The sequence below is a fragment of the Salvelinus alpinus genome, chromosome 9 (genome assembly GCF_045679555.1).
Source record: "Salvelinus alpinus chromosome 9, SLU_Salpinus.1, whole genome shotgun sequence".
Taxonomy (NCBI): domain Eukaryota; kingdom Metazoa; phylum Chordata; class Actinopteri; order Salmoniformes; family Salmonidae; genus Salvelinus; species Salvelinus alpinus.
In genome coordinates, this window is record NC_092094.1 from 84,827,350 (window position 1) to 84,840,271 (window position 12,922).

At 41.8% G+C, this 12,922-nt stretch overlaps 1 protein-coding gene across 1 annotated transcript; it reads left to right on the plus strand.

Annotated features, from left to right (window-relative positions):
* Window positions 1-484: 484 nt before the first annotated feature.
* Window positions 485-8,018, plus strand: tmed8 (transmembrane p24 trafficking protein 8). Its single transcript, XM_071327568.1, has 5 exons — window positions 485-2,645; window positions 2,866-2,962; window positions 3,034-3,130; window positions 3,368-3,661; window positions 3,829-8,018. The coding sequence occupies exons 2-5, from the start codon at window positions 2,918-2,920 to the stop codon at window positions 4,044-4,046; spliced, it is 654 nt and encodes a 217-aa protein (XP_071183669.1). The 5' UTR covers window positions 485-2,645; window positions 2,866-2,917; the 3' UTR covers window positions 4,047-8,018.
* Window positions 8,019-12,922: the final 4,904 nt, after the last annotated feature.

A 12,922-nucleotide genomic window follows, 5' to 3' on the forward strand; every position in this document is an offset into this window, starting at 1 on the left:
AAGGGCTCTATATAAGGGCTGTCAAATGGGCAGCCACTCCCCCCTGAGTGTAACCACTATGGATTTGGAAACAAATAATTTTGTACGGTGCAATATGTATATGTCCAATATCAAAAACTCGTTAAGGGGTGCAAATTGAGCAGTAACACTCCTTGGGGTGTAAACTCTGTGGATTTGGAAAATAGAAGTGCTCCTGAGTAGAATGGACCAAACGTTTATTGCGACACAACGTACAGATCATTTTGTAAGGGGCAATATGTATATGTCCAATTTGACAAAAAATATTGGATTTATACTGAACAAAATATAAACACAACATGTAAAGTGTTGGTTTCATGAGCTGAAATAAAAGATCCCAGACATTTTCCATATGCAGAAAAATCTTATTTCTCTCAAATGTTGTGAAAAAAATGTGTTTACATTTCTGTTAATGAGCATTTCTCCTTTGACAAGATAAAGGGTTGGGATGTGGGAGTGGAGTTACAGGGCGGGGATAGAATGACGGTCAAAGATAAAAGTATAAAAAATAAAGTAAAAATAAAACATAACAAAAAGTACGTTTGAATGACACTGAGGGGCAGTGTTTTTACATCTAATACCTTTGCTTGAGGCTGATGCCTTGCAGGTGTTTGTACTCGTGCATATACACACACAATCAAATGCACATGCACAAAGGTAAATAGTGCCATACATACACTCAAACATATTCAGTTGGCCTTGCTGTTATGATTTTTGTTGTCATTGATATCTTTGTTTTTTGCATAGTTTTCTGGTTTCCTTTGTCTTTCTCTTTTGTTCAGTTGCTGGTGCATTGGGGGGTGGGGAATGGAATATTTTTTTTCTCTGGGGGGGGTCTCGGATGATTGAGGGGCAGCTCTTGGTGAACTGTGGGGGGGAGCTTGGGCCGGTGGCTGATGGATCGCTGGTTCCGGTCCCCGTTTTCGATCTTGTGGGAGATCTGTCGACGTGCCCTTGAGCAGGGCGTTGACCCTGGTTGCTTATGTGTGTTGCTCTGGATGGGAGTCTGATAGATGACTGTGGCTGAGGTCTTAATGATGAAATGCCTATGTATTGTTATGTTGTAAATGTGAACATAATGCCCCCATTTCAGATTACTCTGAGTTCCCAATGATTTATGAAAACTTGCTTGATGGGTCGATGTCCTCATTGTGGTTTTACAGACGTGTTTAAAACGTTTTATATACACACTTTATTAGAATAGTTATGAAATGAACATTGTTATATTTGGTAACGCTTACTTATTTTCCTTCGACTCCAACACCATTCGATGCATTGAACGGATGTGGGTGTCTACGTAAGGGTGCACATCTTCTTCTTTTTTACTCACAAAAGCCTTGGGGTCGATACGTAAGGCGTATTAAAGAGCAGTGTGCGGGTTTCTTCTTATTTCTAATCTTATTCACCTATTACCATGCACCTGCAAAAAATATAGCTCAGATGTGCGAGTTTCTTTATCATAATCTCTGGTAGTTTTTTATTTTATTTATAATTTTTGACGAGTTACAAGATTATGTCGAGATGCATCGATTCCAAGAATGGCAGAGGATTTTACGACTAGTTCAACTGGCTAGCTAACTATAGCTAACGTTAGCAAGCGTACGTTCAGCTCAGAATGGCCAGTGGGTGCAGTGATTGCTCAGCGGGGACATCAGCTTGCTAGTAGCAGTCTGTCCCAACTCAATGTATCTTGAGCTGTTACATTTTATCATCTAGCTGCAGCAATGAAATTGGTTTCAAATCTGTTGCAATTTTGTGACCAGGAGGCTATCTAGGAATGTTACTTTGTAACCGCGCGCGCACCAATCGGACTTTGAAGTTCGCTGACTAAATCAAATCAGTTTATTGGTTGCGTACGCAAAATCAATCGAATGTATTTATCAAGCCCTATTTACATCAGCAGATGTCACGAAGTGCTATACAGAAACCCAGCCTAAACCCCAAACAGTAAGCAATGCAGACGTAACACCACGGTGCAGCGAAATGCTTATGTTTCTAGCTCCAACAATGCAGCAATATAAAACTTTTTCGTTTGTTTTTACGTTGGTAAAAAAAACAATTCTGGTGTCTATTCGTTTTTACGTTGGTGAAAATGTATTCTGGTGTCTATTCGTTTTCTTTCATGATACAGGATCTGAATGCCTTCCAGACAGATTGACAGTGTCTTCTAATATGATGGTAAACTGCGCTTTATGGTGTGTTCAAGAACTTGAAACTGTGAAAAATACGAGGTCAAATAATGACGACATTGATCTTCAGGTCGAAGCTCAAGAAAGTGGTCCGAGTTGGAATTCCGAGTTAGATGACCGTTCAAAACGATTTTCCCCAGCTCGTTTTTTTATGATTTCCAGTTGTCTTGAATACACTGTAGTCGGAGATTTCCGAGTTCCAAGTTGTTTTGAACGCGGCATTCGTGCTTGTGCGTGCGTGCGCGCAAAGGGGAGGGATAGAGAGAGGGGGTGGGGGACTTAATACAGTACGCTATTTAGAGCGAGATTGAACGGTGTTTATGCATTCATTTTAGAGATAGATAAATTGGAGTCTACTTCGGAGCGTCAATCCAGATTGACAGTGTTATCGGTTTTCTCTTTCCCTTGGATAACGTCGGAGACCAATCCGCTAGACAGGTTACTCACTTGTTCTTGCTAGACCTACTTTGATATTTTGCTGTATAGCTACAGTATTTAATTCCTGCAATATGCTATAACTAAATACAATTTAAATAATGCATAACAATTTTGTATAGTTGTAATGCATTGCCTGGTTTATGTATGCCTTACATAGCACAATTGTATTGTATGCTGAATTGTGTTTAGAAGTTAGAATGGTCATACTGTCTATGTACAGGCTCCAGAGCAGAGGCCTCTCTAACTCCAACCACCCCATAAGTCACCCTGATATGGATGGAACCAATGACACAGAGGGGTCCAACCAGCCAGCTGAGGTAAATATCATGCCACATAAAAAGTACATGGCAATGAAATGAAAATACTGCAAGCACTTGTGTGTTTTCAGGTTAAACAACAGTCTCCTGCCGGGCAGCAGGCCATGGGGGGAGATGTTGAGGAGAGCAACAGCAGTGGGAATAGCCAGAACCCTGGAGAGAGAAAAGGTGAGACAATTTAGTCTAGGGTTTAACACCCACTGCCACTAAAGATAACTCATAGCTTTCATCCATGTACTGGAGTCTGATGTCTGTATTGCAACATATTAATAAAATAATGAGCATGCTGAAAAATGTCTATTTGACAAAGGATCTCAAATTGAGTAAATATATCACACATTTTTGAACACTGCTCATGTTTGGTTCCGATGTTGTCCTCACATATAGTCTATGGTTGTGCTCTAGCCCAAATGCCACCGCTGAAGCCTCCCTCCACGTGGACCTCCATGGCGATGAAGGAGCTCAAGTCCAAGCTGCGACTGGAGAAGGACAGTGTGGTGACAGTGAAACGAGGAAACATTATGACAGTGCATGTGCCCACCGTTCCTGAGGGAAAGCAGGTGTGCTGGGAGTTTGCCACAGATAGCAATGACATAGCCTTTGGAATCTACTTTGACTGGACCCCTGTCACCAGCCAGGCCATCACGGTCCACATCAGTGAATCCAGTGATGACGAAGAGGAGGAAAATCAGCTAGAAGGTCAGTAGGTACCTTCTCTTTTGGTTTGAAATTTTAGTTCCAAACTAATTTAATACGAAATAATCAAAATCTTATTTGAAAAGATTTAAACATCTTTAATAATAACTTCTCTTTAAATTAGTTGAGGTTGTAATTGTCTTGAAGGCCATATGTGTTGTCTCATGCAGGACTTATCAACACAGGGGATGTTGAGAAGTGTTCTAAATCATTGGCCAACTCCAACATAGGGGAAATCTTACCTGTGTATCGTCTGGACAGTCACATTGCAGTGCAAGGTGGCAGTCACGAGTATCCAGGAGAAGGCACTTACCTTCTGAAGTTTAATAACTCCTACTCACTATGGCGAAATAAGACTCTGTACTACAGAGTGTATTACAGTGCCTGAGGAACTGTAACCGTCAGCTATTGCATATGACTGTATGACTTACTAGAATTAAATTTTTGATTCCATAGAACATGTTATCGTTAATTATAAGTGCATAGATTTTTCATCACAATCAGCAGATGTTGCTCGCTCCTAGTCTACACTTAAAATCTAAGAGGACCAGAGAATTATGAAGTGGGACATTTTGCTCATATGTTTTACTGTGTTTATAGAGAAAGATTTGACGTAGGCTTGTGTTTGTGCCATGTTCTGTTTAAAAGTTATGTGCAGTGAGTTAAGGCAAATTGACCATATTTTAAAGATATATATTCTATATATAGTTTATGTACAGTACCAGTCAAAAGTTTGGACACACCTACTCATTCAAGGGTTTTTCTTTATTTTTACAATTTTCTACATTGTAGAAAGACTCTACACCTGGAATGCTTTTCCAACAGTCTTGAAGGAGTTCCCACATATGCTGAGCACTTGTTGGCTGCTTTTCCTTCCCTCTGTGGTCCAACTCATTCCAAATGATCTCAATTGGGTTGAGGTTGGGTGATTGTGGAGGCTAGGTCATCTGATGCAGCACTCCATCACTCTCCTTCTTGGTAAAATAGCCCTTACCCAGCCTGGAGGTGTGTTGGGTCATTGTCCAGTTGAAAAACAAATGATTGTCCCACTAAGCGCAAACCAGATGGGATGGCGTATCGCTGCAGAATGGTGTGGTAGCCATGCTGGTTAAGTGTGCTTTGAATTCTAAATAAATCGTTGAGAGTGTCACCAGCAAAGCACCCTCACAGCTCCTCATGTTTCACGGTGGGAATCACACATGCGGAGATCATCCGTTCACCTACTCTGCGTCTCACAAAGACACGGTGGTTGGAACCAAAAATCTCAAATATGAACAGATTTCCACTGGTCTAATGTCCATTGCTCGTGTTTCTTGGCCCAAGCAAGTCTCTTCTTATTATTGGTGTCCTTTAGTAGTAGTTTTTTTGCAGCAATTCGACCATGAAGGCCTGATTTACACAGTCTCCTCTGAACAGTTGATGTTTAGATGTGTCTGTTACTTGAACTCTGTGAAGCATTTATTTAGGCTGCAATTTCTGAGGCTGGTAACTCTAAAGAAATGATCCTCTGCAGCAGAGGTAACTGGGTCTTCCTTTCTTGTGGTGGTCCTCATGAGAGCCAGTTTCATCATAGCCCTTGTTTTTACGACTGCACTTGAAGAAACGTTCAAATTTCTTGAAATATTTCGCATTGATTGACCTTCATGTCTTAAAGTAATGATGGACTGTCGTTTCTCTTTGCTTATTTGGGCTGGTCTTGCCATAATATGGACTTGGTCTTTCACCAAATAGGGCTATCTTCTGTATACCACCCCTACCTTGTCAAAACACAACTGATTGTCTCAAACGCATGAAGAAGGAAATACATTCTACAAGTGAACTTTTAACAAGGCGCACCTGTTAATTGAAATGCATTCCAGGAGACCTCATGAAGCTGGTTGAGAGAATGCCAAGAGTGTGCAAAGCTGTCAAGGCAAAGGGTGGCTACTTTTAAGAATCTCAAATCTAAAATATATTTAGTTTTTTTTTTAACACTTTTTGGGTAACTACATTATTCCATATGTGTTATTTCATAGTTTTGATGTCCTCACTATTATTATATAATGTTGGAAATAGTAAAAATAAAGAAAAACCATGGAATGAGTAGGTGTGTCCAAACTTTTGACTGGTACTGTATATTAATCAGACACAACATTTCTTTGGTGGCAGCGATCAGAGAACACTGATAGAAAGATGATTGCTAGGTGGAAAGCTTAATCAGGAGAGGTGCTCCAAAGAACTGTCATTTGTTTTATTTTTTGCTTCATGTATGTCACTTTTTTGCCTTTAAATCATTATTATTTTTACTTGAATTGTATGATAATCCAAATGCACTTAAACAAATATTCTGCACAACAATTCAATAGTTTTTTTTGCATACTGTGATTGGAATGAGTGATTGTCAATGAAAGAATATTGAATGTTGCTCCGAGTCCAATGATAAAGCAAATGGTCACCGTCTGTCTTTATGACACAAATAAAAGCCATCCCCTATCACAAAAAGCTCTTATGTAATATTGTATTATAATATTACAGACAATCCCATAGGTGAAGCTGCCTGAGGGCGTGGTTACATGTGGTCTGCGGTTGTGAGGCCGGTTGGATGTACTGCCAAATTCTCTAAAGCGACGTTGGAGACAGGTTATGGTAGAGAAATTAATATTCAATTATCTGGCAACAGCTCTCTTGGACATTCCTGCAGTCAGCATGCCAATTGCACGCTCCTTCAACTTGAGACGTTTGTGGCATTGTGTTGAGTGACTGCATATTTTAGTGGCCGATTCTTGTCCCCAGCACAAGGTGCACCTGTGTAATGATCATGCTGTTTAATAAGTTTCTTTGATATGCCACACCTGTCAGGTGGATGGATTATCTTGGCAAAGGAGAAATGCTCACTAACAGGGATGTAAACCAATTTGTGCACAACATTTGAGAGAAATAAGCTTTTTGTGAGTATGGAAAATGTCTGAAATCTTTTATTTCAGCTCATGAAACATGGCACCAACACGTTAGATGTTGCGTTTATTTTTTGTTAAGTATAAAAGTATGATTTGGATCGTCCCTTTAAAGTACAATTTTATGCACAGATCTCTGTAAAAGAAGATAATTTATATTGTGTGTCTTTTCTGTGTTGTAGCTCTGTATGCACCTAATCATGTTCTCAATTGATTATAGCCGCCCATACGAGGTTCCAAAAAATAATGTTTGTACCTCATCCATCTGTGTTGTGCATGTTTCCAAAGGTACTGTATCATATGAATTGTGCTGTTAAAATATAAGGAACTGAAATAAGTGTCCCATGATTGCTGTGCTTTGTACTGCATGCAGTTCTGTTTCTTATAAGCTTTCCTTTTAAAAAGAAATCACAATAAAGAAGATTCTCATTTGCATTGCATGATGTTTTTTGAAAACATTTTCTACAGCTCATTTACTTTATGTTCCCATTAAGTAGTTAAAGTATAGAGAGCTTGGTCTCAGCCAATGATTATCTTTCAAGATCAATCAAGGATTTTTGGGTCATATATACAGTACTAGTCAAAAGTTTGGGCACACTTACTCATTCAAGGGTTTTTCTTTAACTGCGAGTGAAGGAAAAGCAGCCAACAAGTGCTCAGCATATGTGGGATCGCTTTCAAGACTGGTGAAACTGGTTGAGAGCATGTCAAGAGTGTTCAAAGCTGTCAAGGTGAAGGGTGGCTACTTTGAAGAATCTCATATAAAATAGATTTAGATTTGTTTAACACTTTTTTTGGTTACTGTTGATAAAACGTTTACTGGAGACAGGAGATCAAATGGAGACATAGGACGAGGTGGATTATGGTATAATAAGGCGGTTTATTCATATGTAAAAATATCTTAGTAAATCGTGCAGCACGGCCCCTTTTGTCTGACTCGTATGGAATCGTCGAAAGAGAGACCTCTAAACAATTTGTGCTGATTATATATGCATCAAGTAAAGTAGGTTGATCTTGTAGTCTGGCCTTCCGATTGGTCGATCTGGGTCGTGGGTAGTCCTGTTCGGCCGGATGTCGACGTTTCCATTGGCCCTTCCCACAGTTCTTTGTCTTAAAGTCTCATCCTTGAGCAGAATGCATGTGCGTCTGTTTTAACAGGGGCCTATACATGGGGGAGGGTTGAGTGTGTGGGTCTGTGGTTACTTATTAGAGTACAAAGTGTGGGGGTATAGTGGGGGATGGGTGCATGTTGTGCCAAGTATAGCTTATGTTGAGAAGTGGTTAAAACAAGTTACCAGTATCTTATACAATTTCTTACATTACTACACGATTCCATATGTGTTTCATAGTTGTCATGTCTTTGTAACAGATGTATAATGTACTCTCCATGCGTTGTGTTTTCTCAAAATAAATCACTTCGGCCAGTGGTCCCAGTTGAGCATCATTTATTTCTGTTAAATGGGAAACAGCACGTTAGTTGTGCAGGGCTTAACAGTATTGATGGCTGTCAATGGCAAAATCTGTAGCATGAAGACAACTGTGTTAGCAGTGGTTTATGTGACCATGACATCGGTGTATGCTAGCTAAAACACTTATTTACAGCAATCATATGCCAAAGCACATCCCAGAAAGCCCCTCAATCCCTAACAGGTACCATATACCCACACATGTATAAATCAGTAACGTACAGCAAACTTGTACACATTGTAAAATAGAAAACAGTATTCAGAACGTGACCTTCCCCTTGCATCACATTTTCCTACTGGGAAGACCTGACATTCGCGATCTCCCCCTATCTGCAAGGGGGCCAATCACATCACACCTTATTGTCATCAGAGTTGAACTAAACCAATAAAATTGCTTGAACATTAAAAACACATTTCTTTAGAGGCAAGTGGAAACATAACCAACCCTGTTACATCTTCACTATTGTTCTACAATGTAGAAAATAGTAAAAAATTAAGAAAAACCCTGGAATGAGTAAGTTTGTCCAAACTTTTGACTGGTTCTATATATATTGATTAAACTAATGTCTGGCTCTATGTGAACACATTGGTGTGTTAACCTGAGTGCTACATAACCCTCAACTGAAAGCATATATTTAGTAGTTTTGGAGAATAGAAATAATATCCTTGGTCATCCAATGTAATTTTGTCTAATATTTTTTATTTTTTTATTTCATCTTTATTTAACCAGGTAAGCAAGTTGAGAACAAGTTCTCATTTACAACTGCGACCTGGCCAAGATAAAGCAAAGCAGTGCGACACAAACAACAACACAGAGTTACACATGGAATAAACAAGCGTACAGTCAATAACACAATAGAAAAAAAGAAAGTCTATATACAGTGTGTGCAAATGGCGTGAGGAGGTAAGGCAATAAAAAGGCCATAGTAGCAAAGTAATTACAGTTTAGCAAATTAACACTGGAGTGATAGATGAGCAGATGATGATGATGTGCAAGTAGAAATACTGGTGTGCAAAAGAGCAGAAAAGTGCTCAGATAGCTGATGTTTAAAGTTAGTGAGGGAAATATAAGGCTCCAGCTTCAGCGATTTTTGCAATTCGTTCCAGTCATTGGCAGCAGAGAACTGGAAGGAAAGGCGGCCAAAGGAGGTGTTGGCTTTTCGAATGACCAGTGAGATATACCTGCTGGAGCGAGTGCTACGGGTGGCTGTTGTTATCGTGACCAGTGAGCTGAGATAAGGCGGAGCTTTACCTAGCATAGACTTATAGATGACCTGGAGCCAGTGGGTCTGGTGAGGAATATGTAGTGAGGGCCAGCCGACTAGAGCATACAGGTCGCAGTGGGGGGTTATATAAGGGGCTCTGGTAACAAAACGGATGGCACTGAAAGACTGCATCCAGTTTGCTGAGTAGAGTATTGGAGGCTATTTTGTAAATGACATCGCCAAAGTCGAGGATCGGTAGGATAGTCAGTTTTACGAGGGTATGTTTGGCGGTGTAAGTGAATGAGGCTTTGTTGCGAAATAATAAGCCGATTCTACATTTAATTTGGGATTGGAGATGTTTAATATGAGTCCAGAGTAGTGATGCTAGTCGGGTGCGCGCAGCGACGGTTGAAAAGCATGCATTTGGTTTTACTAGCGTTTAAGAGCAGCTGGAGGCCACAGAAGGAGTGTTGTATGGCATTGAAGCTCGTTTGGAGGTTTGTTAACACAGTGTCCAAAGAAGGGCCAGATGTATACAGAATGGTGTTGCCTGCGTAGAGGTGGATCAGGGAATCACCCGCAGCCAGAGCGACATTGTTGATATATACAGAGAAAAGAGTTGGCCCGAGAATTGAACCCTGTGGTACCCCCATAGAGACTGCTAGAGGTCCGGACAACAGGCCCTCTGATTTGACACACTGAGCTCTGTCTGAGAAGTAGTTGGTGAACCAGGCAAGGCAGTCATTTGAGAAACCAAGGCTGTTGAGTCTCCCGATAAGGATACGGTAATTGACAGAGTCGAAAGCTTTGGCCAGGCCGATGAAGACGGTTGCACAGTATTGTCTTTTATCGATGGCGGTTATGATATCGTTTAGGACCTTGAGCGTGGCTGAGGTGCACCCGTGACCAGCTCGGAAACCAGATTGCACAGCGGAGAAGGTGCGGTGGGATTCGAAATGTTCAGTGATCTGTTTATTAACTTGGCTTTCAAAAACTTTAGAAAGGCAGGGCAGGATGGATATAGGTCTATAACAGTTTGGGTCTAGAGTGTCACCCTCTTTGAAGAGGGGGATGACCGCGGCAGCTTTCCAATCTTTAGGGATCTTGGATGATACGAGAGGTTGAACAGACTGGTAATAGGGGTTGCAACAATGGAGGCAGATAATTTTAGAAAGAGAGGGTCCAGATTGTCTAGCCCAGCAGATTTGTACGGGTCCAGGTTTTGCAGCTCTTTCAGAACACCTCCTATCTGGATTTGGGTGAAGGAGAAGCTGGGAGGCTTGGGCAAGTAGCTGCGGGGGGGTGCGGAGCTGTTGGACGGGGTTGGGGTAGCCAGGAGGAAAGCATGGCCAGCCGTAGAGAAATGCTTATTGAAATTCTCGATTATCGTGGATTTTTCGGGGGTGACAGTGTTACCTAGCCTCAGTGCAGTGGGCAGCTGGGAGGAGGTGCTCTTATTCTCCATGGACTTTACAGTGTCCCAAAACATTTTGGAGTTAGAGCTACAGGATGAAAATTTCTGTTAGAAAAAGCTAGCCTTTGATTGGTTCCTGACTTCCCTGAAAAGTTGCATATCGCGGGGACTATTCGATGTTAGTGCAGTCCGCCACAGGATGTTTTTGTGCTGGTCGAGGGCAGTCAGGTCTGGAGTGAACCAAGGGCTATATCTGTTCTTAGTTCTACATTTTTTGAAAGGGGCATGCTTATTTAAGATTGTGAGGAAATTACTTTTAAAGAACGATTATAAAGCATTATAAAGCAAGCGGATATCAAGGGTTCGAGAGCTTCAAGTTCCTTGGTGTCCACATCACCAACAAACTATCATGGTCCAAACACATCAACACAGTCGTGAAGAGGGCACGACAATGCTTATTCCCCCTCAGGAGACGGAAAAGATTTGGCATGGATCTTCAGATCCTCAAAAAGTTCTACAGCTGCACCATCGAGAGCATCCTGACTGGTTGCATCTCCGCTTGGTATGGCAACTGCTCAGCATCCGACCGCAAGGCGCTACAGAAGGTAGTGCGTATGGCCCAGTACATCACTGGGGCCAACCTTCCTGCCATCCAGAACCTCTATACCAGGCATTGTTTGAGAAAGGCCCTAAAAATTGTCAAAGACTCCAGCCACCCTAGTCATAGACTGTTCTCTCTGCTATCGCACGGTAAGCAGTACCAGAGCGTCTAGGTCCAAAAGGCTCCTTAACAGCTTCTACCCCCAAGTCATAAGACTGCTTAACAGTTCATGAAATGGCTACCCAGACTATTTGCATTGACCCCCTTTTTTACACTGCTGCTACTCGCTGTTTATTATCTATGCATAGTCACTTTACCCTGTTGTGGAAATATTTGGTCAATCATATTTCACAAATACCGGAGCATGTGAGTTCAAATAGACTTTTATTAATCAATATAACAAAAGCCGAGTCAAATCATGAAGTAACTCCCTTCCAGTCTTAGCACAAGCTACTTATACATTTGTCCTCCTTACATCATACTCATAGTAACTCCTCTTAATGGCTTATCACCTCTGGAATTTAGCCACTGTTATCATTCTTATTGGCAGACTCAACAGCCTTGGTTTCTCAAATGAGTGCCTCGCCTGGTTCACCAACTACTTCTCAGACAGAGCTCAGTGTGTAAAATCGGAGGAACTGTTGTCCGGACCTCTTGCAGTCTCTATGGGGGTGCCACAGGGTTCAATTCTCGGGCCGACTCTCTTCTCTGTATACATCAATGATGTCGCTCTCGCTGCTGGTGATTCTCTGATCCACCTCTACACAGACGACACCATTCTGTATACATCTGGCCCTTCTTTGGATACTGTGTTAACTAACCTCCAGACGAGCTTCAATGCCCTACAACTCTCCTTCCGTGGCCTCCAACTGCTCTTAAATGCAAGTAAAACTAAGTGCATGCTCTTCAACCGATCACTGCCCGCACCTGCCTGCCCATCCAGCATCACTACTCTGGACGGTTCTGACCTAGAATATGTGGACAACTACAAATACCTAGGTGTCTGGCTAGACTGTAAACTCTTCTTCCAGACTCACAATAAGCATCTCCAATCCAAAATGTAATCTAGAATCGGCTTCCTATTTCGCAACAAATCATCCTTCACTCATGCTGCCAAACATACCCTCGTAAAACTGACCATCCTACCGATCCTCGACTTCGGCGATGTCATAAAATAGCCTCCAACACTCTACTCAACAAATTGGATGCCGTCTATCACAGTGCCATCCGTTTTGTCACCAAAGCCCCATATATTACCCACCACAGCGACCTGTACGCTCTCGTTGGCTGGCCATCGCTTCATACTCGTCGCAAAATCCACTGGCTCCAGGTCATCTACAAGTCTCTGCTAGGTAAAGCCCTGCCTTATCTCAGCTCACTGGTCACCATAGCAGCACCCACTCGTAGCACACGCTCCAGCAGGTATATCTCACTGGTCACCCCCAAAGCCAATTCGTCCTTTGGCCGCCTTTCCTTCCAGTTCTCTGCTGCCAATGACAGAAACGAACTGCAAAAATCGCTGAAGCTGGAGACCCATCACTAGCACCAGCTGTCAGAGCAGCTCACAGATCACTGCACCTGTACATAGCCCATCTGTAAACAGCCCATCCAACTACCTCATCCCCATACTGTGTTTATTTATCTT

Bases quoted from the DNA above. Each gene is read 5' to 3' on its own strand.
- tmed8 (XM_071327568.1), top strand. From the start codon at position 2,918: ATGGATGGAACCAATGACACAGAGGGGTCCAACCAGCCAGCTGAG. The intron at 2,963-3,033 runs GTAAATATCATG...GTGTGTTTTCAG, and splicing joins GGTCCAACCAGCCAGCTGAG to GTTAAACAACAGTCTCCTGC. The intron at 3,131-3,367 runs GTGAGACAATTT...GTTGTGCTCTAG, and splicing joins GAACCCTGGAGAGAGAAAAG to CCCAAATGCCACCGCTGAAG.